Source organism: Condylostylus longicornis, unplaced genomic scaffold (genome assembly GCF_029603195.1).
Source record: "Condylostylus longicornis isolate FDR11 unplaced genomic scaffold, ASM2960319v2 ptg000013l, whole genome shotgun sequence".
In the NCBI taxonomy this organism is placed as follows: domain Eukaryota; kingdom Metazoa; phylum Arthropoda; class Insecta; order Diptera; family Dolichopodidae; genus Condylostylus; species Condylostylus longicornis.
In genome coordinates this window covers 14,270,820-14,295,590 of record NW_026577982.1, presented here as the reverse complement: position 1 = coordinate 14,295,590, position 24,771 = coordinate 14,270,820, and the positions used below count along the sequence as shown (strand labels likewise).

General features: G+C 27.6%; 6 protein-coding genes across 8 annotated transcripts in view; 2 read left to right on the top strand and 4 right to left on the bottom strand.

The window, feature by feature from the left end:
• Nucleotides 1-364: 364 nt before the first annotated feature.
• On the bottom strand, nucleotides 365-2,522 carry LOC129605491 (leucine-rich repeat-containing protein 57). The gene is made up of 4 exons (XM_055515277.1): nucleotides 2,124-2,522; nucleotides 844-1,507; nucleotides 608-766; nucleotides 365-541 (listed from the first exon to the last, which is right to left on the bottom strand). Exons 1-4 carry the CDS (start codon nucleotides 2,216-2,218, stop codon nucleotides 488-490), a joined length of 972 nt encoding a protein of 323 aa, XP_055371252.1. The 5' UTR covers nucleotides 2,219-2,522; the 3' UTR covers nucleotides 365-487.
• Nucleotides 2,523-4,421: 1,899 nt separating this feature from the next.
• Nucleotides 4,422-5,548, bottom strand: LOC129605467 (proteasome subunit alpha type-7-1). Its single transcript, XM_055515250.1, has 3 exons — nucleotides 5,369-5,548; nucleotides 5,002-5,231; nucleotides 4,422-4,939 (listed from the first exon to the last, which is right to left on the bottom strand). Exons 1-3 carry the CDS (start codon nucleotides 5,468-5,470, stop codon nucleotides 4,522-4,524), a joined length of 750 nt encoding a protein of 249 aa, XP_055371225.1. The 5' UTR covers nucleotides 5,471-5,548; the 3' UTR covers nucleotides 4,422-4,521.
• Nucleotides 5,549-6,054: 506 nt separating this feature from the next.
• On the top strand, nucleotides 6,055-8,494 carry LOC129605164 (cell division cycle 5-like protein). Its single transcript, XM_055514747.1, has one exon. The coding sequence runs from the start codon at nucleotides 6,107-6,109 to the stop codon at nucleotides 8,351-8,353; it is 2,247 nt and encodes a 748-aa protein (XP_055370722.1). The 5' UTR covers nucleotides 6,055-6,106; the 3' UTR covers nucleotides 8,354-8,494.
• An 80-nt stretch (nucleotides 8,495-8,574) lies between these two features.
• LOC129605165 (cell cycle checkpoint protein RAD17) lies at nucleotides 8,575-10,449 on the bottom strand. Its single transcript, XM_055514748.1, has 2 exons — nucleotides 10,237-10,449; nucleotides 8,575-10,180 (listed from the first exon to the last, which is right to left on the bottom strand). The coding sequence occupies exon 2, from the start codon at nucleotides 10,112-10,114 to the stop codon at nucleotides 8,693-8,695; it is 1,422 nt and encodes a 473-aa protein (XP_055370723.1). The 5' UTR covers nucleotides 10,115-10,180; nucleotides 10,237-10,449; the 3' UTR covers nucleotides 8,575-8,692.
• A 1,286-nt stretch (nucleotides 10,450-11,735) lies between these two features.
• On the top strand, nucleotides 11,736-15,193 carry LOC129605423 (zinc finger protein 615-like). Its single transcript, XM_055515194.1, has 5 exons — nucleotides 11,736-12,058; nucleotides 12,118-12,202; nucleotides 12,261-13,034; nucleotides 13,098-13,705; nucleotides 13,795-15,193. Exons 1-4 carry the CDS (start codon nucleotides 11,821-11,823, stop codon nucleotides 13,684-13,686), a joined length of 1,686 nt encoding a protein of 561 aa, XP_055371169.1. The 5' UTR covers nucleotides 11,736-11,820; the 3' UTR covers nucleotides 13,687-13,705; nucleotides 13,795-15,193.
• Nucleotides 15,194-16,881: 1,688 nt separating this feature from the next.
• Nucleotides 16,882-24,771, bottom strand: part of LOC129605177 (calpain-D) — a 59,107-nt gene continuing 51,217 nt past the window's right edge. Inside the window, exons 3-13 of one of the 3 annotated variants that reach the window (XM_055514768.1) lie at nucleotides 23,538-24,668; nucleotides 23,138-23,342; nucleotides 22,001-22,063; nucleotides 21,194-21,483; nucleotides 20,939-21,079; nucleotides 20,146-20,864; nucleotides 18,760-20,088; nucleotides 18,495-18,701; nucleotides 18,173-18,439; nucleotides 17,943-18,085; nucleotides 16,882-17,873 (exon numbers count right to left, since the gene is read on the bottom strand). In XM_055514768.1, coding sequence (XP_055370743.1) covers nucleotides 17,696-17,873; nucleotides 17,943-18,085; nucleotides 18,173-18,439; nucleotides 18,495-18,701; nucleotides 18,760-20,088; nucleotides 20,146-20,864; nucleotides 20,939-21,079; nucleotides 21,194-21,483; nucleotides 22,001-22,063; nucleotides 23,138-23,342; nucleotides 23,538-24,668 — 4,673 coding nt within the window. In that variant the 3' untranslated portion in view covers nucleotides 16,882-17,695. Of the gene's footprint in view, nucleotides 17,874-17,942; nucleotides 18,086-18,172; nucleotides 18,440-18,494; nucleotides 18,702-18,759; nucleotides 20,089-20,145; nucleotides 20,865-20,938; nucleotides 21,080-21,193; nucleotides 21,484-22,000; nucleotides 22,064-23,137; nucleotides 23,343-23,528; nucleotides 24,669-24,771 lie in introns of all 3 variants that reach the window. The other 2 variants (XM_055514767.1, XM_055514769.1) reach the window with 2 other exon arrangements.

The following is a 24,771-nucleotide window of genomic DNA, read 5'->3' as shown; positions in this document are numbered from 1 at the left end:
AATAAAATTTATTTTTAATAAATAACTCAACATTAGTCAATCACTCAGCCAATCGAGTCTGAAAAATAATGGCAATTGTTGACAAAGAACTCAGAATTGATTAAAATTTTATTTTATTCTTTTGGTTTTACTCAAGTTTCTATAAAATATCGTTTAAGTAACATAAAAGTTTCTCCTTTTCTCTCCAATATCTTAAATTTTTTTTAAGTATCACCTATATTTTAAACTTCAATTGCTTTAGCTAAATATTACCCAAAATATAATTCTTTTGTTCAAAAATTTATATTTTTTTTATTCCCCGTATTGTTTAATAACATAATACACAATATAATTACAATATGATACATATGAAACAGAACAGAAATATAGAAAATAAAAAGATTTATTTTTTATCACTTTTAATTTGAAATCCACAAAATAAGTATTTCAAAAAAAAAAACGCAACATTATACAGTAAGAGAATAATTTTTAAAAGCTTGCATCATTTTCAATTAAACGTCGTTATATACTTCGCCAAAGCTGGAATGAACATTGATATGTCCTACAAAAAAAAAGATTATGAAGATTATGCACAAATTTATACAATAAATTGATTTAATATTTTTACTTCAGGATCATGCTCATCTCCAGTTTCTTCATTGGTATCAATATCACTAGTATCTATAGAGTTTTCCCAATCTGACACATCTTCATCATCTGAGTCGTCATTTTGTGTTGTAGAAGTTTGATTAGAATCTTTATTTTCAAAACTTATATTTTTGCATTTCTATCAGGACAAGAAAAAACAAATTAAAAATATTCATCATTTAAAGTGTGCATACATATGTATATGTTATAATTTACCAACAAAGCCAAATCTTTGACAGTGGCATCAATGGGATTGTCTTCCAAGTCAATTAGTTTTATTAAATTATATTTATCCAATGAATCTATGTCAACATTATTAATTTGATTGCAATTTAAAAAGCAGTATTGCAATTTCTTCAATTCAGAAATCTGTTTTGGGATTTCTTTTAGTTGATTTCTTTTTAAATTTAAGTGAGCTAATTTATTAAGAGCAACAAACGCTTCAGGAAGACTGTCGATTTGATTGTTTTCCAATGTTAGCCAACTTAGTTTTTTTAATAAACCAATACTTTCCGGTAATTTTTTGATTTCATTACCCCGAGCTCCGAAAGTTTCTATTAGTTCACAATTACCAATTTCTTCTGGTATATGCTGTAAATTTGTATTATTACACCAAAATACTTGCAATGATGTTAAATGTCCAATTTGTGGTGGTAATGTATTAATTTCGTTACAACTTAAGTTCAAATACTTCAATCCGGTCAGTTCACATACAACCAACGGAAATTCTTTAAGACAATTATAGTCTAAAGTTAGTGTATGAAGACGTGTTAAATTAATTATGTTGTCGGGTAACTTAATTATTTCATTGTGATCTAAATATAGTTTCATTAATGTATTGCAAGTCGTTACCAAATCTGGGATTTCTTTAATTTCAAACCTGAAAATACGAAAATTGTTAAAAATGAGATATTTTTATAATTAGATCTTTGTGGCAAATTACTTTAATTACCAACGATAGTGAATATCTTGTAAAATTAATACGAAATTAATGCAACTTTTGTTGGTCAGATAAGTTTTAAATAGATGTGAGCCTAGATCTTTCAATTGATGCCGAAGGCATTTTTAAGAGCTTAATTTTCAAGTGTATTTATGGTTCTACAAAATGTTTGCCTTTTGTTACTGCTACTTAAACTGCAATAGAAATTCTAAAAACGAAATACTAACACATAATTGAAAGGCATTTTTTTTTCGACTAATTGTAATTGAAATACTTTGGAGATTTGTTCTAAAATTTAATCAGCAAAAATAAAGCGCTAGAAGGCTAGAAAATTTTGAAGCCAACATAAATGCTTATAAAAAAGCGGAAAAATTTTATCTTAAATTTTTAAAAAATATAATTAAATTTTGTAAATTATGAGTTTTTAACATTGTTTTAAATACGACAAATATTTTGTAAACATTCTATACATGTATTGTGTTGTTCGCTTACATCATAATTCACATTCGACCATTCAAAAAAAAAAATATTCATTAAAACTCGCATACCTACTTACCTAGAAAGATTTAACGTAAAAGCTTTACGATTTTGTGCCAATTCAATAACGGCTAGCATATGATTTTCTTTAATAAATTGATATACAGAATTCATTTTTACATAGGCGTAATAAAATTAATTTCCAACATACAAATTAAAAAAAAAAATGAATAATTTAAGAATAAAACTGTCTTGGTAAAATATGTACAAGAATTCGCTTTGGCACAAAAATATTTTTAAGATTTAGTTTCGTAAATTTTTCATTATATTTTATTAAAATTTCTGTTTTTCAATCTCTTCCCAAATTCCTCCTTTTTTAATTGCAAATAAATCAAATGAATTTTATATCGAACAGAAAATATTACTTAATTAAAATAAACATTTTTTTATTTTTATTTTGGAGTGCCAAAAATGAAAATTGAAAACTTCACACTCTGACTTTTAACAAGAACATGTTCGAGGCTCGTACTCGTAACCACAAGTATTGCCGCTAATAGAAATAAATAATATTCATAAATATCTTTGAAAATTATAGGTCATTTGTAATTTGTAAATCAATCTTAATGGTGAGAAATCAATAGATGTCGCTACTCGCCATTTTGGAATTTTCATTTAAAAATTCAATATTGACGTTAATTTAATTGGCGCTCTAAAAATCTTCGAGATTTTGTCTTATTAATTTTATTACTTTTAGTTTTAATTTCGATGCGTAAGGTTGAAGGAATAGTAAATTCTCAATAAATTAAGAAAAAAAATTGTACAAATAAATTATTTAACCAAATAAAAAAATAAATTATACATAAATTCTATAATAAAAAAAATAAATTGATTTTAAATGGATATTTCAAAACCCCATAAAATTGAAGACAATTTTTCAAGTACCGTTCCGTTTATTTATAAATTGTGGATTGTTATAAACAGCAAAAATAATTGCATCAAATGGGATGCAACTGGACATAATATAAGCATAGTTGTTAAAGAACTGATTCTGTATCTTGAAGATGTGTTGAAAAATATTTTTTCTAGTAAGAATATTTTAGACTTTTGCGAAATGCTAGAAAAATTTGGTTTCGTGAAATTACAAGATGAATTTTTGGAAAATCCTGATAAAGTTGAAGGAAGCTCAGAATTTTATTTCTATACAAATACAAATTTCCAAAAAGGGAAATTCGAATTGTTAAAAAACTTTTTGAACCCGTTAAATAATCAAGCTATGAAAAAGCCTCTAAAAAATGAAACTACCAAAAGAATTTACTTTAAACCGTATCATCAAACAGATCCGGCACATCGAATTATAGACAAAATGAAAACTTATACAAGAAAAAGGATTGGGCTAACGTTAACATTGCAAAAGATATTATGTTCAAATATATTATTAAATAGTACAAATTCCCCGATTATAACCATTCCAGCACACCTATTCAAAAGTTCCTCTGATAGTGTTTCGGGATTTGAGGAGAAAATAGAATATGCCGGATTTTACGGCGAATCAATAGAATTTAAAGATTTGCAAAACATATTTGGAACTTACCTGCCCATATATTTACAAACAAACGACGATAGTGCAACCAATATAATGGATAAAACCGAATTTAATCTTTCCGAAAATGAGTGGTAAGATTATTGCGTAACCAGAATTATATTTTAAGTAATTTAATCGCCTTAAAGCATAGTTGCACTTCAGTTGCAATTATGTTACAATGCTAGGAATTGTTTTTTTTTAATTCTTTAAATTAATAATTTAATTTCAAGAACATTAACATGCATGGGTTAAATTTTAAGAAACTTTAAATGCTATATTTCAGTACTCAAATTAGCGAAGAAAAAGTTTTTAACGATACCAATTTAAATATTGCGGAGATAACGAATTTTGGTGCTTCTGATTGTTCTAAATCAATCCGGTCTAAGATTTTACCAGAGAATTTAATAAAAGCAGCGCCATTAGAACCAATTGATAATCAAGATTCCAAAATTACCAATGGCAATGAAGATGAAATTTTCATGGAAGATTATTTAAAATTTAATAAAAATGAAAGTAGTTTGGGTGAGGTCAACCTTAATAGTAGTTTAAAAAATATTTCAGGCAATTTCAATGAAGCCGATGGAGATAACAATCAAGATAAAGAAAATACTTTAATTAAAAACGAAAACGATGCTGACGAATATAGTTTTAAATCATTTTTTAATCAATACTCTAATAGCATGAGCATATTATTGGAAGAATAATTTTCCTAATTAATAAATTGATTAATGAAAAAAAATTAAACTGGAATAAATTTGAAATTGTAAAAATTTCATTTTTGTACTTTGAGCTTTGATTGTAAAGTTTTTTTTTTTTTTTTTCATCGTTGATTTTTATTCTTTTTAATATATAATATATAAAAATGCGAATTTTGCATATTTAAATTTATTAGAAACTACTTTTTCTGTTTCTTTTTTTCCGCTTCCTCTTCTTTCTCCTTTTCAATAATATTAACATACTTTTCAATTGTATCTGAATCTAGCATTTTTAATGGTTGGTTTCTTTTCATCACGGCAATTTCCAAATTTTTCTGACCTGATTGCGCTACTTCCAACAAAGCTCTAATAGCAAGTTTAACTGCACCTTCTTCTGTCTTTACTTCATCTTCTTTGTAAAATTTCTCCAAAAACTCACGTACGGTTTTTGCAGAGCGTCCGGTGGCATTTGCCTTCCATTCATAATAAATTCCAGATGGTTCGGTCTGATAGAGATGAGGTGACCCATCATAATCAAAACCACCAATCAAACAAGAAATACCGAAAGGACGTCTTCCGTTGCTTTGTGTATATTTTTGTTTTAAACCAGCTATATATCTACATTTGTAAATTTTAAATTGTAATTTGGAATGTAATAAAACGTCAATTATTCAACTTACCTTGTTATATACTCCAATGTAACTGGATCTTCTACACTTAATTTATGACTCTGACACTCTACTTGAGCCCTGTTAATAAGTATTCTAGCATCCGCCGTAAGACCAGCAAACGCCATCACAACGTGACTATCTAAAGGACAAATTTTTCTTACTGTCCGTTCTTCCTGCAATTTTGCTACTGATTTTTTTTCTACACCCAAAACTACAACATCTTCCCCACGAACTCCAACCTAAATAGCAAAAAAGTTTTTAAAACTCTTATTTATAAGGCTGTTTAATTTTTTTTTAACTTAATTGTATACAAAAGCTTAGGTTAAGCCAATATTGCTTAAATTTGGCATTAGCATTTTTGTAAATATGTACATACCGCAGTTGAACCTTTACGCACAGCTTCTTGAGCATACTCTACTTGAAGTAAGTGACCATCAGGAGAAAATATTGTAACAGCACGATCATATCTTGCAGACATTTTATTTTAAATAAAATTTTCTTTCTTAATTTCTATAAAACTAACAAGTTGAAATTGCAGAATCACCGACTATTTTGTTTGACATTAAAAACTTCAAATTTCAAGAAACATTCACAATAGATGTGTGTATTTTTCTGGTTCACAAAAATTTTTAAAGATAAGTGAAATTGTAACTTATACCCCATAACAGCCTAAAAAACCATAACATGTATGAGATGTTCCGTAACACTATGTATGAGATTAACATATTATAGAAAATTGGATTCTCACTACATAAGCTGTTTTCTTTTGACAGTAATCTTGTTCTGTTTGGCATTTAATTCACTTAAAAATTTAAAAAAATATTTTTGTATTTTGTATTCATGTCATTTTTGTATTTTAAAATATAATTTCAATTTATTAAAAATTATCATGGAATTAAATTTTTTTAAAAATTTTTTCAAGTTTCTTTTCTACTAAAAAAACGTCGCAATAACATTACTGTTCTTTCGAAAAATGTCCTCGATACATGTTGACTTTCGATATATCGATTATCGATATATATAAGGCAACCCTATCTAGAATATAAATTGTAACTAAAAACTTTAAAGTTGCTGTAGTGTGTTCCATAATAATTTTTAAGAATTTTTTGAAAAAATGCCGCGTATAATGATTAAAGGAGGAGTGTGGAGGAATACAGAAGATGAGATATTGAAAGCAGCTGTAATGAAATATGGCAAAAATCAATGGTCACGTATTGCTTCTCTTCTTCACAGAAAATCTGCCAAGCAGTGCAAAGCAAGGTGGTATGAGTGGCTTGATCCAAGTATAAAAAAAACTGAGTGGTCCAGAGAAGAAGATGAGAAACTACTTCATTTAGCTAAGTTAATGCCGACACAATGGAGAACAGTTGCTCCAATAATAGGACGAACAGCTGCGCAATGCTTGGAAAGATATGAATTTTTATTAGACCAAGCTCAGAAAAAAGATGGTGATGAGGTTTGTGATGATCCCAGAAAATTAAAGCAAGGAGAAATAGATCCTAATCCGGAAACGAAGCCTGCTAGACCGGATCCTAAAGATATGGATGAAGATGAACTAGAGATGTTGTCGGAAGCCAGAGCTCGATTAGCTAACACCCAAGGAAAAAAAGCCAAAAGAAAAGCCAGAGAGAAACAATTAGAAGAAGCAAGAAGACTAGCTGCATTACAGAAACGTAGAGAACTAAGAGCAGCTGGCATTGGATGTAGTAATCGTAAAAGGTTAAAAGGTATAGACTATAACGCAGAAATTCCCTTTCGAAAAGAAGCTGCTTTGGGTTTTTATGACACAACTGAAGAAAACATGGAAACTGTGACACATGATTTCAAAAAAATTCGTCAACAAGATTTAGATGGCGAACTACGAATTGAAAAAGAAGAACAAGAGAGGAAAAAAGACAAATTAAAATTGAAAAGGGCTGAGAGCGTACATATTTCTGCGTTACGTCTGAATACTGATACTGATAACAAGAAAAGATCAAAATTAGTTTTACCAGAACCGCAAGTTTCAGACAAGGAAATGCAACAAGTTGTAAAGTTAGGTAGATCAACCGAAATTGCTCAAGAAATTGTTTCAGAAACTGGAATTGAAACCACAGATATATTTTTAACAGGCTATAATTTAAATTCTCAAGTGGATTCTTCTAAAACTGAAAATGCCACAAAAGAAAGAAATGGTGATACTTCATCCAATTTGAAAACACCATCCCAACATCTTAAAACAAACGGAACATCTTCATATCGCTCCGTTTCCAAGCAACACGAATTTGCAACTCCAAACACTCTCTCAACTGAGCCCAAAACTCCTATTAAACCGACGATGCGGGATAATTTAAATATAAACGTAGACCGTAATACTAATGACTTACAAGATGGTGTAATTTTTAAGAATTCAAAGAAACGTTCTCAATTATTAAAAGAAAAATTAAGCGGCCTTCCTTTACCAAAAAATGATTATGAAATCGTTGTTCCTGATCAAGTCATCGAGGCAGGAAATGAATCAGAAGAGCAAGTGCAACCCCAAGATCAACATGAAGTAGACATTTCCTCGAAAGCGGTTGCAAAAAACACAAATATTACAGATACATCAAAAGTGTTACAAACGGCAAACTATGCATACAATTTTCCAGTGGAAATAAATACAAAAATTTTAAGGCCACCTAATGAAAAACACAACTTAAATAACCTGCAAAAAGCCGAAGAAGAGATAAAATATGAGATGATAAAGATTCTCTTGCATGATTATATTCAAAATTCAAACCCACGAATAACGGAACAACTAGAAAAAATTTTTGATGTAAAGCTTTATGAAAATTTCAGTCAAGCAGAATTGGAAGCTTCAAATAATACATTGTGCGAAGAAATGTTATTTGTAAAGCAGGGAATGTCTCATGGAGATTTGTCGACTGAAAGTTATTCTCAAGTTTGGAAGGAATGTTTGAGCCAAGTCTTATACCTTCCAAGCCAAAATCGGTATACACGCGCAAATTTAGCTAGCAAGAAAGATCGTTTAGAGTCTGCTGAAAGACGTTTGGAAGTTAATCGAAAGCATATGTCAACCGAAGCTAAACGTTGCAGTAAACTCGAGAAGAAAATTAAAATTCTAATAGGAGGATATCAAGCTAGAGCTTTGGCCCTTGCAAAAAACTTACAAGTTATACATGAGCAAACAGAACAAAACTTTTTGGCTAGATCTACTTTTGAGTTTTTGGAAAAACAAGAAAGTGAAGCAATGCCCAAACGCGTTGAATCATTAAAAGAGGACGTTCAAAGACAATTAGAGAGAGAAAGCGGTCTGCAAAACATGTTCCACAATCTTAAAGAAGTTTTGGCTGATTTAAAATCCCAACTAAATAATGAATAACCGTAAATATATTAAAATACATATGTAACCCTTTATTGTATAGTAACTTAAGAACTTTAAAATATATAAAATGTTGTTCCAAAAAAAATATACATATGTATATAAATATTTTAATGCATTCAAACAAAACTTTATTAGAATTCCCGGAAAAAATATATTTATCAGTATATGTTATTCTTAAAACTTACTCCAATATTAGTATAAGCGCGAATCTGGTCGGTTTGATGGTTAAAAGAAAAATCAAAAGGACCTGCAATAGAAAAAAAAAGGCAAAAACAAATAAAAATTTCAAAAGAATTTTTTTGTTTTTTTTTGTGTTTTTACATCTGCATCTAACAACTATGAGCGTTTAATAATATTAATATAAGTTTTCATATCAGTAGCAACAATTTTCTTTGATATATTAGAGTGTGTTAGATTTTGCAAATTGTATTTGGGATGAAAACGGTTTTCTTGTTTATAAGGAGCTTTTATTAGAATTTTCCCTACTCTTGTGTTTGCATTTGATACCATAACACCTCTAATAGCTAAATTTAAGCCTATTATACTTGAATTAATTGTTTGATACTCAGTTAACAAAATATCACTCAAACTTAAACTGTTTATAGCTTCTAATACGTTTTCAATACTGGTGAAATAGGCGAGATAATTAGCATAAATAAAATTCACGAAGTTTTTCTCCTCTGTTAAAAACTGTGTGGTTAATTCCTCTGGAGAATGCAAAAATTTATCTTTTTTACTATCTTCATATTTCGGGTGAAAAACACGTCCTAAAGCATGCATTAACGTAATTGTTTCATTACGGCCTATTAATTTTTGCGTGTCCTTTTCTACAATAGTTTTATTCATTTTCTGAAAGTCTCCAACACCTCTTAAAATTGCAAAATGTAAATTAGCAATGGCATTTCTTATATCACCGTTTGCAGATAGGCATATTGAATTTAAATTATTCTGAGTAGGAACTTTATACATTTCGTTATATGGTTCTTTCAAAATCATAGAATGAATTCTTTTTAAAGCCTTTTTAATGAACGTTGGGGCGACTGGATTGAAACTTATGTGGGTTATATTATATTTATCTTTGATGGGATCGAAGACATTCGAACTGATGTTCAAATCTCGAATTTTTGAATCTGTAGCAATAAATACTATCGGAAAACATCCATATACTTTATATCTCTCCAAAATTTCATCAAGTTCTTCGGGATGTCTTATAATACAGTTTGGGAAATCTTCAATCAATAGAAGCTTTTTATGGAAATCTGAAAATAAAGCTCCATATCGAGATGATTGAAAGATAAAATGCTTAAACAACATCAACTGATTTTCCCTACATGAATTAAATTTTTCGGCATTAAACATTTCGTTCTCAATGTCAACTGGTGTTACCCATTCCGAAATTTCGTAATTTAAATTTTTGGCTATAACCTTCAATGTTGCAGTTTTACCTGCTCCTGGGGGACCAGTCAAAAAAGCAATTCTGTTGCATTTCCTCTTTTTCATATTGTCACAAAGTCTGAAAAAATCTTTAACTTCATCTATCTTTTTACAATGAACTGCCAAATCTTCAGTTTTTTGGGGTTCAAATTTTTTCATCCAATCTTCGTTACTTTTTTTACAATTTTTTTCATTTTTATTTAGATCCTTTACTTTTATGTTATTTTTTCGTATATCTTTTGTTGAAATATTATTTTTGTTTTTTTCCAAATCGAGGTTGAACGATGACTGCGTCCAAAATTTCTTTTTCCTTGAATCAGACATATTTTTAATTTTTTGGTTGCCTTTTAAATTTTTTTCTTTGTAATATTGTCAACTTTAAAAGTTTGTCTTAAATAATTGTTTTTCTTAATATTTTGGATAAATTGAATAGAAAGTTCTTGTACCTCTTGTAGGTAATATGTTTTTACTATGCGAAATTTTTAACGAAAATATTTTAATTTGCAGTACCGCTGTATACACATACTGTTCTGTTATTTTATATTGATTAGCAGACTGTATAAATAACAATCACAACAGACTGTATAAAATTTTATAATATTGTTTCTAGTTTTACCGACAAATCCCTAAATAATTTTTTTTAAATTCAAATTATGTGTTGTGTTTTGACATTAATTTTAGAATGTAAATAAAAGGATTGACGTTTTCGTAGTCAAATAAATGTCAAGTAAGATTGATATTAAGGACGGCTGACAGAACTAGCTCATATTTGTCAACCACGGCTGATTTTTTATAATGTGAAGATATTAAAACAAACAAATATCTACTACTGTTGACATTTACATTATTTTAATGACTGATTACACTTTATCAGAATTATGGAAAAAAATCTAACCCAGCATTTACACATACAAGTTACTTGCAAGCAAGTTTGTATAATATTAATTGTCAATTAGTTTTTCGAAATGTCCAATTACTTGCTATTATGACGTAGGCGTTTAGCAAGTTAATTTTTGAAAATGTCTTTGAGAAGAAAACAACTAGCATAAGTTTGCTAAGTTTAATTTTCTCAAAACAAAATTCAAAAATTTTAAATTAAAAAAAAAAAATCAAAACAACAAATTTTTTTTTGTGAATTTCTCAATATGTCAAATTACTTGCTCAAATTACTGGCAGCAAAATTTTCTTGCAAGTTGAACTGCAAGTAAACAAGCAAGTAGAAATATTTCAATGTGTTAGTAAAATTTTTGTATGTATTGCAACTTTCTTGCAAGTAACTTGTACGTGTAAATGCTGGGTAAATATACAAATTTACAATTTGATTACAATTTACAATTTGAAGACTTTAATTAATAAATTCAAAAATAAAGCGATAACAAAATGCCAACTAAGTTCATAATAATATTAGTAGTGTTGAAAATTATTTTGCGTTAAATTATGTCTATTGTGTACAATAATGAAATAATATTTAATGGTAAAATTTCATTATATGTACTTCTAAGCAAATCTTTAAAAGATATAATTATCATACGGCTTTAAATTTAATAATTTATTGTATTTCAAAGAAATGTAAAATTATATTATTTTCAATATAATACATTTTTAGAAAATAATCTTAATGAAAAGCATTTTGGCAAATGCCAAATGAATTGTTTTCCCATTTAAGTTGAGTTAAATTGAGTTCTGTTATCATTGTATTCTCTGCTTAAAAATATGAAATATAATTTGGTTAGCTTGATGTGACATCTGCAATTTTAGTAAAACTAAAAAACAAAAAAATGTTTGTTGCCAGAAGTGTCAATATTTTTTCAACTGCATGACACAATCTAATAAATAATAATAATAAAAATAACATTTGCCTGTGCAGACTGCTGTTTACTTAAAATGTGATTTAACTTATTTTCATTAATCGCCAAATCGATACCATCTTCCGCTGTCAATCGAAGTAGTAATTTTGTGTACATACATTATATTGTTTATTTTTGACTCTAGGTCTTCGGTTTCGAACTTTATGATTTCAAATTTAGATTATGACATCTAAAGCGAAGAGTAGACTGGAATGCTTTATACCTGGATGCAAAACAAGATTTGGCAAAGACAAAAACATAAAATTTCACAAAATTCGGAAGAGTGTTATTGAATCAAAAGATGAAAAACAAAGGTGGCTCGATGCTTTGCCTTTTCTGAAAGAAGAAGATTTTTTGAAATCAAATTATCGAATGTGCAGCCGACATTTCAGAGAAGAAGACTACATTCATAGGTCGCTAAGTAAGATTATATAAATTATTAATATTACAATTATTTATAAATAAAATATCATTTTTAAGGACATTTTAAAAGGGAAAAGGATTTAAAGCCGTTTGCAATGCCAACTTTAAATTTACCTAGAATGCCAAATCAAGAAGAAATCGAGTAATTTGGTATTTGTAGTTCTTTTTTAGTTAATTTTTAAAATTTTAACTAATTTTAGAATAGAAACAAGTGATACTGGTAATTTCTGCATAAACAGCGAGGGCGATATATTTCGAAATTCTCCAAAACTAAGCAAAAGATGTGTAAAACAAACAAAACATGTTGGGATTCAGTGTAACATTTCTGGTCCATTTGCAAACGATAGTTTAAATAATTTTTTCTACGATAATTTTTCAATGATTGAAAAGTACATATTTAATCAAATGAATTTAGATAAAATAAATTTTAAGAGTGAAGATGAGATTTTGGCTGAAATAAATGATGAAGGTTCTTTTACGACAGATTATCAAAAGGAACCAACCTGTGATATTCCAGATGATGACATCTTTTTCAATGAAATTCTACTTAAAAAAAATAACAATTTACTCACTCTAGGATTTCATTGTTGCGAACATTGTGGTCTAACTTTTACAGATATTAGATCTTATCGTGACCATGAAGGAGTTCACGCTGAGATCAGCTTGTTGTGTTGCTACTGTGGCGAAGTTTCAGCTGATTACTTGAAAAATATTGAACATGAATATAGATGCAGAAAAACAAAGCAAATTGAAAATGGTGAAACTACACTTACAAAAAGAAAAAAAAGATCAAGGAAGATTTTAAATGATTATTCAATTTCTGAAGAGTCTTTTTGTCCTATTTCAAAAGATAATAAAAAAGACCAAGATTCTCATCTAGAATATTTAAATGTTTTAAAAATGAAGGAAAAGGATCTAGTTGGATATTTCTGTAGTATATGCCAACAGTGTTTTAGTTCAGAAGAATTGTGCCAGTAAGAAACACATTATAAGAAACATTTACAAGTTCATTTAATTTTTTACTTTTTTTGTGTTAGGAAACATTTAGAACAACATACCTTCAAAGATCAAACAACACATAATTTTAATGATGTATATGATACACCTACATCTAATAGAGAATACAAAATATCTGGAGATACTACAATCGAATTTTTAAAAAATCCAACGGAAGAGTTTTCTTGTCAAATCTGTGGTCGGGCGTATGCCACAGAATATTTGCTTGAACGTCATGTTGATGTTAAGCATCTGAATCCAATACAAAAATCACCAATATTTCGGTGCACCGAATGTGAAATGACATTTCGTAATTTTGTAAAATTACAATCTCATGTTAAAGAGCATGTTATAAGCTTAAAACATTGTAAAATATGTAATGTTGCTCATGACGATAATGAAAAATATCTAAATCATCTACGAAATCCACAACATTTGCTTTTAGAGGAGAAATGGAAAAACCGTTATAAAGTTAATTCATTTTCTTGTTATTTATGTAAAACAACACAAGCAGAATATAATGAACTGGCCAATCTTGCAGAACATAGTGACTATCATAGAATTTCTAAAACTAGAACTTTTATAAATGGATTACTAGCTGAATATGAAATTAAACACTTCAAGCCTTAGAAATACTTTTTTTGATCAGGTTTTGATAAATTTGTTTTGATCTCAAATACTTTTTTTGATTGAAAAACAACTTTAAAATAAAATGAAAAAAAACTTGATTATTTTCAGGTTTTAATAATAATTGTAAAAAGCTTTTAGTAAAAAAATACGTAAAGAGAAGAATTGGTGAAAATCGGACTAAAATTTGGCAAAGAAGTCTTTTCAATAATCGCAGCGAAACATTATACAAAAGTACTATAAATATCGGTTTAATATTACTTTGTTTTTTGTTTGTGAGAAATAAAGACCATTTTTTTTTTTCAGTTTTATTTTTATGTTCAAATTATTTTGTTTTCTTTTTTAATTTTTGTATAATTAACTAGTGATTTTTCACAAACAATGTTTCCTTGTTTTTTTTTTTTATTACATTAATAATACATTTATCTAAAATTTATTATTTTATTAAAGGTTTTATTAATTTTTTTTTCAATTTTTTTCCTTCCGTTTTATAAATAAAAAAATTTACATTTATTGTATTTAAACAATTTTAAGTTTTATTAATTATGTGTCCTTACATATTCATAGTTACGAATATTTTTTGGTTTGTTTGTGTAATTACTTCTTTTTTGTTTTGCAATGATTTATTTAGTAATATTAATTTTTTTTTAAATTCAAAATGAGTTTTGATTAATGAGAAATGTATTGTTACTCACAATTATATTAAAAAAAAAAGTGTAAAGTGAGGATTTTTAAAAAACAATTTTTAAACGAAAAGTTATTCTCAAGTTAAAGTTGTTAGACTGCAGCTTGTAATAAAGCCATTTAATTTTATTTTAGTGAAACGTTAATATTGTTATTTCTTCAGTTGCGTACTACAAATATTAGTATTTAAGGGGTAAATTAATTACAATTGAACATTACTTTCTCCTACATTTCTTTAAATCATAGTTAAATTTAAATAAAAGTCGGGTTCCGTTAAGTTAATACTTATTTAAATTACATTTGTGGTTGACTTTGTTTGAACAGTATGAATTCCTCATCAAATCAAGTGTACTTAATTAAAAAAAATATTAACTATTAATTTATTATAATGTTCTTTTTTATGCTATATATTAAAATTCTACAACTACAAGAAGTGGAACGTAGATTAACATAATGCACTTTATATATATTTCACACTTATTTACCCTACTAGCAATTAGTGCAAAAGGAAAGGTAATAAGAAATTAATAAAATTACTTAATAAAATTATAAGTTTTAGAGATTATATAATATTTATTATTTATATAAATTTTGTATAATTTTTAATCAGAACATTTCAATAAAATAATATACTTAATTTCATTACTATCAAGTTAATTAAATTAAGTTTATTTAATTTTATTATTCTTTCTTGTTTCTTTTTAATTGATTCCTTTTTTTAAACATTTTTAAATTATAACTTAAATAACACAATTTATTTTAAATACAATGAAGACAATTTTAAATTATCGTATTTTGTTGGTTAGTCAACTATTATAACCCTTTCACTGAAATATTCCGATTTTTTATAACCTAATTTTGAAAATTAATTTTGTTTTTCTAAAATACCTTTTATATATGTACAAACATATAAAATTTATATTAAATATTTCAAAATATACAAAAAAGAATTTTTAATAAACTTTTATCACAATTTTAAAACTAAAATAAAATTTTCTTTTTTAATTAAATAATATTTTTTGTTAATCTAAAGTTAATCAATTTTAGGCCAAATTCAATAACTCGTTTATTATAAAAATTTCATTGTTACAATTCTTAAAATAAGTAATATATATGTAATAAAGAAATAGATTTAAATTTAGATGAAACATTTGAAGAATCTATCAAGTCAACATATAAAACAAAATTTAACAAGAATTCTTTAGTTTTTTTTTGAAAAAGAATATTTGTATTATCATTTTATAATATCTTTTTTTAAAATCTTTTTTTAAAGTTCAAATTGAAATAATAAGTATGTAAATATTTAATTAAAATGAATATTATTCTGATAAATATTACAAATCATGTATTTGAATTAAATTTAAAGTAAGAATATTTGAATGCTAACATTGAGAAGTAATTTTTTTTTCATATCAAAATTATTAAATAAGAGCGTGTCCAGCGAACAAAGATGACAAAAATTAAGCCGTTGATTGCTAGTTAAAAAAATAAGTGTTCACTTTTATTAAATTCGTAACAGACTATAATTTTACTATAATGTATTATTGTGGTTATCGAAAATAAAATTTCTATATCAAAAATCAAAATATTCTCTGATTATGAACATCTTTGATTGTATTTTAAGTAAACTGAAAAATTAAGTGAACAATCAGGGTATAATAAATAGTATATTGTACCAAAACATACCCTAAATTTTGATAAAAATAAAATATTTACGATAACGTATAATTTTCTCTATATGTATATGTGCGAATATTTTGGTATGTCTTAATTTTTTATTTTTGAATTCTATTTTTAATGTAATAAGTTAATATTAATATTTAAAAACAGTTCAAAAAAGAAAACATATCTGATTATTAAATTACTATTTATTTTCTTACATCATTACTGCTTTTATTAATTTATTTTGTATCAATTAAAAATTTTTTTAAGTTCTACTTTTTATAGTCTTTTTTAATCAAAATTTTAAAAAAAATAATTGGAGTAGATAAAATAAAGCGTTAATAAATACTTTTTATATATATAAGAACTTAAAAAATCATTTAACCAATAATTTAAAAATATTTTAAATTTGAAATTATTTTGTTTCGAAATAGAATTGTCAATTCAAATATACATAGGTTTCATGAAATTAAACATTATTAATTAGATACAAATTATTTTTTCTAATAATTTTTAATCAAAATCAATAGAAAAAATTCAAACGATTCATTTCTATCCACTCCTTAAAATGATTCGAAATGATTAGCATTTAATTATTAAAAAAAATCAATTTTATACCAAACAATAATTTTAAGATTATTATTTGCCATTAATATAAGTTAAGGAAAAATTGAAAATATTATTTCATTTTGTATATATTGACAAATTACATTTAAAAATTGAAATTATATTAGATTTAATAACTTTTAATACGAAATGCACATACTTTTCAATACACATAAATTAAATAAAAATATTTCGTAATATTTGTTATAAAAACAAAATTTTAGTTATTATTTTTGTGGTAAAGAAAGAGTTTTCATTTTCGTTTCATTTGTATATACAAAATTATAGAAGTTCTTAAATATTAATTTTTACGTACGAAATTACAAATTAAAAAGTGTTTTATTTTTGAAGTATATTTAATATTATTCTAAAATTTAAATGATTTCTGTACAAAAACAAAAAAAACATACAAGTGTAATATAAATAAAAAAAACAAAAAAAGACGAAAATAACGCAATATATATAAAAATGTAAAGATTTAAGTTATATGTAAAATAAAGATACAATTGTTAAAATTATGACTTATTTGCGAATAAACAAAGTAAGTATGTCTGAAATATGTAAAACTTGGCAAAGGTTAGTACAATATTGTACATTTATAATTTATTATTGTTACTTGTTGTATTCAGCTTAAATATTTAAATTAGTCCATTGGAACTGCATGTTGAATAAAACTATACAAAATTTCATTCAATTCAAAAAAAATTTAAATAAATGCATTGCTTATTGGGTTTGAAACATTTTGTGTAGGTTTTTAAATACTTTACAATAAATGTGAATGAAAACTCTCTCTAAATTAGAAATTTGCTATGCCTATATTTTGATTATTTCTTTTTTTTTTTGTTATTTTAATTATTGTTAATTATCAATTACTTAAACAAATTTCTGACAGTTTTTATTTTTGTTTCGTGTTTGTTTTTAAAGTGTATTTTACTTATTATAATAATTATTGTTTTCCTAAAATATTTTTTTTATTCTATATTTATATTATCTATAATGTCTTTACTTTTTTTATCTGACTTTGTTTTTTTTAATACTCCTGCTTTACTGTTTTTTTCAATCATGTTATTAAACGTGGAGCATGTAATCCATGTACGCTATCTATTGGTGGACAATGTGTAGCACCTGGTGGTCCCCAATCATGTAAACCACGTGAATTAGCTAAACGATGTGTCAAACGGTGGGCAATACTGAAACCCCCGCTACCTTCTAATTGAGTCAGTACTATAATTACTTGCCTTAAATATAGAACAATACAAATTTTGTCACATACTTTTGTATTTACAACAAGAAAAAATTAGCATTACCTTTGCAAAGGAGGCACAGAGTCAACAGTCTTCAATTCTCCTCGAGTTGAAACTACATTGTAACTTTCTTGACAATCACATTTAACATGAATCCATTTATTTTCATGTCGATTTTCAACCATTACGACTAATCCTGCCCAACCCTTAATAAAATAATTACAATTTCAATATTAAAAATTTTTGGAATGATAAAAAATTAACATATATTATATATTGTATAATATATATACTTTTGTCAAATAGTATGCTGTCATTCCTTCTCTTCCCTCGTGACGTTGCCCTTTGGTCAGTGTTAGACTAATAATAGCATCTGCTAATAAAAATGGTGGAGGATTAATTTGTTCCACCAATAATTTTTTCGAACTGTGTATTGCTAAAACACATTGTGGATATTGTTGCGGATCCTCTAAACCAGTGTGCCAATGATTAAATGCTAAGCAGACTAACAAATAAATATCTCTTTCCAACATTTTATGACATCCAACAAAACCCCTCACCTTAAATACAAATATTGTTCATTTCATTTAAAATTTTAGCTCAAATTAATCCTACCTGTCTTTTACTATGTTCAACTAATCTTCCAACTTCCGGATTAGCTGGAGATCTTGTTCTAAATATGACAACACATAAATCCAATTGAGATCTTTGTGATTTTTCAGAATTTCTTTGTCCTTCTTGGAATAATGTAAATTCCGCTTCAGTTGGCTCCAGTACTGTTAATAGTACACAAGATAATGAACACAGTGGTTGAAGCGTTCCCTATATTAAAATATATATATAAAACTTTGTTTCTGTTTAGACTTGAGCATTAGTGTACCTGTAACCTAACCTCATTCCAACCAGATCTTACTTTACAAATATCTATACAGTCGAAATATTTTAAAACATCTTCAAAAGATATCCAAAAAACACCTTCGGAAGCACCATGCGGCATAAGTATTTCACGTAATTCATCAGTCCAAATTTCTGAATCGTCAGACCAATCACCTCGCCAAGAATAATGTCCCCAAGGATTTCGTAGTTTTAATAATCGATGACCGTGTATATCTTTAACGTCGAGGACGGAATATGCATGTCTTGGTCTCAGTCCTTTGCTTTGATATTCATCTTCATCAACTTTCATATTACCTCCACCACAACTGGCTCCCATTAAAAATTTAACACATCTTGAACTTAACAATTGAGCCCATATTAGATCTTTATCTAGTTCATCTTCACTAGGCATTGGCAATGAGCTCGGTTGTAACGGTATACTTTCACATGGAGCACCAGTCAAAGTTGCTAAACCTTCAATAGCTCTTCCTGACACTAACGCTTCATAGCAACCGTGAATTTTAGCAACGGCTTTTTCTATAAGTGGCACCCATAATTGTTTCCTTTTCGCCTGTGAATAAACTAAATGGCCACGTTTATCACATGGTAATAAATCGTCTACCAAAACTGTGGTCCATTTTCCATCTTTGCATAATCTTACTTGATAGGCTCCTTGAGGACATATTTCCTTTGTTACCAAAACTTCTTTAACCAAATCTTCTCGTTCTGCTAATACGGCTAATGCGCTCAATAGCCAACAATTACCAAGAACGCCTTGACATATATCAGATGGCAGTGGTGTGCGAAATACAGCCCATGGAGGAAATGCACCGCCATCACAATTAATTTCATGTGGACGACGCCATTGAACTACTGGGTTACCATCATTACTGGCAGCTGGGTTATAATATAACGATTTTGGTGCTGGGGGAAAAGAATCGTCCACAAAAAGTTCATTATTTTCCCGACAATATTGTATTATATTTTCCCATTTGTTCCGAGCTTCACTTTCTTCGATTTGTCGAAGATTCTCCATTAGTTTCGATTCCTGGCGGCTCAAATCTAATGTTACCCCGCCAGAATTACTCATACCATCTAACGCAGCCGCTGACATAGCACTTGCTAGACCTCGAGGACTTGAACAAATATCACATACAACACTAGCAGACGAATTTTCATATGTACAAGCAGGACATTGCCACGTTTTAATTGATGTTGGGGTTGAGCCGCTGCTACTATGACGATTATAATTTACAATAGGCGTTGGATTCGAATTGCTTGAAAACGAAGACGACGGTGCATTTCGTGGTACGACGGCTCCAGTACTATGACGCTGTAAAATGAAATATTTTAAAACTTTAATCTAACAGAAGAAAAATTTAGGCCATACCTTCGGTATTGCACCTGATGCGCTTCTATCATGTCTTGGCGATGGACTTCTCGAAGTTCTTTGAATCGGCGGAGCTAGACTAATTTGTGTATTCGAGTTTGATTGCTGGGACGAATCTATATGTTGCCGTTGAATTTGCTGCTGTTGTTGTTGTAATGATTGATGATGCGATTGATTTTGTATCGATGGTATAGCTAAAGATGAATGTTGCACTGAACTCGTTGAAATATTTATATTTGAATTACTCGAATTAGCGCTATTTCCAAGTATTGATGATAATATTTGACGATTATGTAACGTTGCTTTATTACTGTTATTAATACCCGTATTGTTACTATTACCATGATGATTTACGCCAGCACTAGTACCACTGCCACCACCTGATGGCGCTATTGCAATAGCTGATGCAGATGATGATGAAGTATATGGACGAAAATTTGTCTGTTGACCTGATATAATTGGAATTGGCTTTACAGCTTTGCAAGCTACACACACATTTGTTGATAAGGAATTTTTCAAAGTACATTGGACGCAGGCCCAAAATTCGCCTTTACGTAATGTCATATCTTCGATAGCGGAAATACTGCGAAGTTTAGAGCCGCCGCAAACAACACATGCCATAGATAATGGTGAATTGACTAGAGTACATTTTTTACATGTCCATTCTTGATCGTTTACTGATGACGATGGTACTGAAACTGATGATGCATTTGTATCACCTAGAAAAGTTTATTGTTTTGTTTATAGTCGCTTATATATAACGGTATCTTGTTTAATCTCGTTATTATGTTACCTGGAATAAATTGAAAATCGTCTTCTAGATCTTGTTCAAAAGTTGCTATTGGCACTTCAACGACAGATGGAACCTCATCAAAAGCGTGTGATGATTTTGATTGACCCATTTTCGAACTGCATTTCAATTCTTTGCGAGACTCTAAAACGAAAGACATTTCATTTGGCAAAATAAAGAAAAACATTTTTACATAATCGTTTTCATTTGTGTCCTTAAATATAAAATCAAATTTATAGATTGTATGTGGTATTATACCTATTGAAGGGGCTACCGTGTCGCGGACTTTTGTAACAGTTATTAAACTAGGTTGTGTTAACGAGGGTTGACTTCTTGCTGACTCACAAATATCACATTTTTCAGCCCACAGCGGATTGTATGCGTATGAACACTTTGTGCAAGTCCACATTCTAGGTTGAGTTAAAGCGGTCGAAGTTGAAGAAGATGAAGATGACGATTGAGATGCTAATGCCGTTTTAATTGTAGATCCGCCATGTGTTGCTGGATTATTACCGTTATTACTTATTTGTTTAGATATTGGTTGGGTCCTGTAATTTATTAGTTTCATAAAATATTAATGATTACGAAATAAAATATTTTATGTATTAAAATTCAATAAAAATGAATTGGTTTTATGTATATGTACTTATAACAATTTTTAAAAAATCATTTTAAGTAAGTACGAGTGCAATTAAATAATTCTACATTGAACTTGAATTAATGAAAATAAAAATGTTAGAATACTTACTTGAAAATATTTTAAAAAAGAGAATAGATAATTAGATGTAAAATGGAAGTATGGAATATTATTTGTGAAACAATCTCGAAAATGGAACAAACTCGGTTTAATACAAAAAAATAATGAGAAAAACTGAATGATTCGTTGAAATCACATAATAAAATTTATTGAATGACATGAAATACTACCAAATAAATTGTAGAATAATTATTACTTTTTTCGTGGTGTTACTTCTAGTCATCAAACAAACTTAATATGAAAAACCTTTACAAAATTTTACAAAATTTTACAAAATTTTTATAACTTTTCCAATCTTGTTCTGATACCTTTTAAATAACTGGATTGCTGGAACAATTATCTGATTCAATTTCGATCGCAAAAGTTGAATACTATATGACGACATATATAATAATTATAGTAAATAAAATTAAAAATAAATTATACTTTCAGTTAAATAAAGGGGGCTAATTTCAACAAAAAGAAAACATTAGTAACATTATCACACACACGCTGTTCAACAGGTTGAATTTATTATTGAGCTTTAGGATTATCACCACCAGTTTGTATGAAGCATTTTTAATAAATGTTTAATAAAAAATGTGAAGTGAAAGAGAACGTAAAGCTTATTTTAAAGTGCACTGTTGCGTTAATTTTCGTTAATAATACTAATTAATTTCGTAATGGTATAATAATGTTTCTCACAAATTAGAAGCCCGCCTATGAAAAAATTCGAACACATATTTTATTTTTAATTTCTGAATGGTATTTGCTAATGGATCTGCGCTTTAATTAAAATCATGTATAATAAGTTATGCGTGGTGATAAAATATTTCTTCTAATAAGAAGGAAGTACTTCTTTTCGACATTTATGTTCAAGATCTGCAGGATGTTTTAATTTCTTTTCACTGAGTTTAGCAAAATAAAAATTAATCATGCAAAATGTAAATAAGAAAGCGTTTTGATCGTTACTATCATTAGTAAAAAACACACATAAACAAATTTTAAAAAGAAAAATATTTATTTTATATTTTAATTCAATTAAAAAAATAATACAAAAAATTTAAAATATTTACTATTATTAAAATAAACTAAAATTTTTAATATTTGCAATTTGGTTAATAAAAATCACATGCAATTTCATGCAAAATTAATTTTAAGTGTTTATTAATAAAAAAAAAAAATTTTGCAACAAAAATAAATAAATAAGAATTGTGAGCAAATTTTTTTAGTATTCGCGGTATTTTTATTTTTTTAAGATCTTTAAAAGTTATGTTCATTAAAAACATGTACATAACTATTTATTTGCTAATTATATGCACTAGACACTCTACTGCATTGTTAAGATTAAATCAATGTAATAGATTAATAAAAAAAATTTGCTCTGAAAATTTTAAACTTAACTATTTTGATTATATTATTAAAAGTATAAAAATAATTTGTGTAATTAATGCTATATGACATACATTTTTGTTTCCACAGTTTTTCTGGGGCCTTTCCATACTTTCGCATATATTGAATTCTCATTTTCGTTTTTATCATTGGCGTAAATATTTGTCGTTGAATTCGATGAACTAATTATTGATGATGTATTATTACCGGCACCACTACCACCTAATCCAGATATTGCTGTTGTTGCAGCAGTAGTAGTTCCAGTTATTGTTACGCCATCTAAAAATTTTATCCAAGTATTTGAATCCATATCATTAATATCATCAATGTATTATATGACATTAGTGACCGATATTGTTAATTTAAATGAAATGTTTTTTTGTGTAAATCAATTTGTTTACAATCAAGTCACAAGTGTTATATAACATATTGTCTGTACTAATGACATATTATTAATTTTAGTACCATTATTACCACAATTTCCAATATTATTTGTTGCTGTAATTAATTGTTGATCAACAATTGGAAGCTTGCTGCTATTACTATTATTATTAACGTTATTATTATTATTATTGTTATTGTTATTATTGTTATTATTATTAACATTATTATTTAACTTACTATTAATCGCAGCACTTATATTACTATTATTACTATTTATATTATTATTATTACTGTTATTATTAGCAGCAACAATAATAGCCGCTGGTGCAGCAATTATTGTTGCACTATTTCCAGAATTACTTGAGCTAGTCATATCACTTATTTGAGTATAAATTATATCAGGTTTGTTATTTAATTTTATTGGATCGGATATACCAATATATGAAAATTTTGGTTCTGGTTGAGGTTTAATTTTGTTTTTAGCTTTATTAAATTTATTAACAACAGCATATATTGGTTCTGCCGTTGATTTCAATGCTGATGTTGAAGACGAAGATGAACTATTGATCGGAATTATGGATGATGGTGATGTTGATAATTGAATCTCTTGCTGCCTTCTACGTATAATTGAATGATTTTCGTATTTAGGTTGCTGTTGATAATTAATTGATGAAGATGATGGTGATGTTGTTACTATTGTTGACAATTGATGCTGTCCTAAAGGGTTTGGCATAATTTTACCGGTATTTAAACGTTCATAATATATTTCAGTATTATTTATAACTGGATTTTTAGACCAATCTTTAACAGCAATTAATATTCCACCATTACGCGGCAATGTTGAATATGCAGCAGCTGCTTTACTGCTTGAACGATTTGTTATTGTATTTTGTTGTAATTGTTTTTGATAAGATGAATTCGGTGAACGTGATAATGTTGTTATTGTAAAATTACTACTTAGGTTTGTTGATGAAGGTTTTGATATTGAATTGGAACTAATATCGTTTGTAATACGATTACATACACCACAAATATCGCACTGCGGTTGTGATTGTTGTAACTGATGTGTTTGTTGTAAATGTTGTTGTTGTTGGAGTTGCTGGTGATGTTGTTGATGATAGTGATGATGAGCACAGGTTGTAAACTTTTTATATTGTTTCGGATAACTAGATTCAGGTAAGGACGATTGCCGGGTGTAATGTGCTATCGACCCTTTTTCACCTAAAATATGTAAAAAAATAGTTTTAATTGTAAAATATGGTAAAATATCAAAAAAATGTTGACAATAATAGTTTACTAAACTTTTCTAATAGTTTCTAGAGGA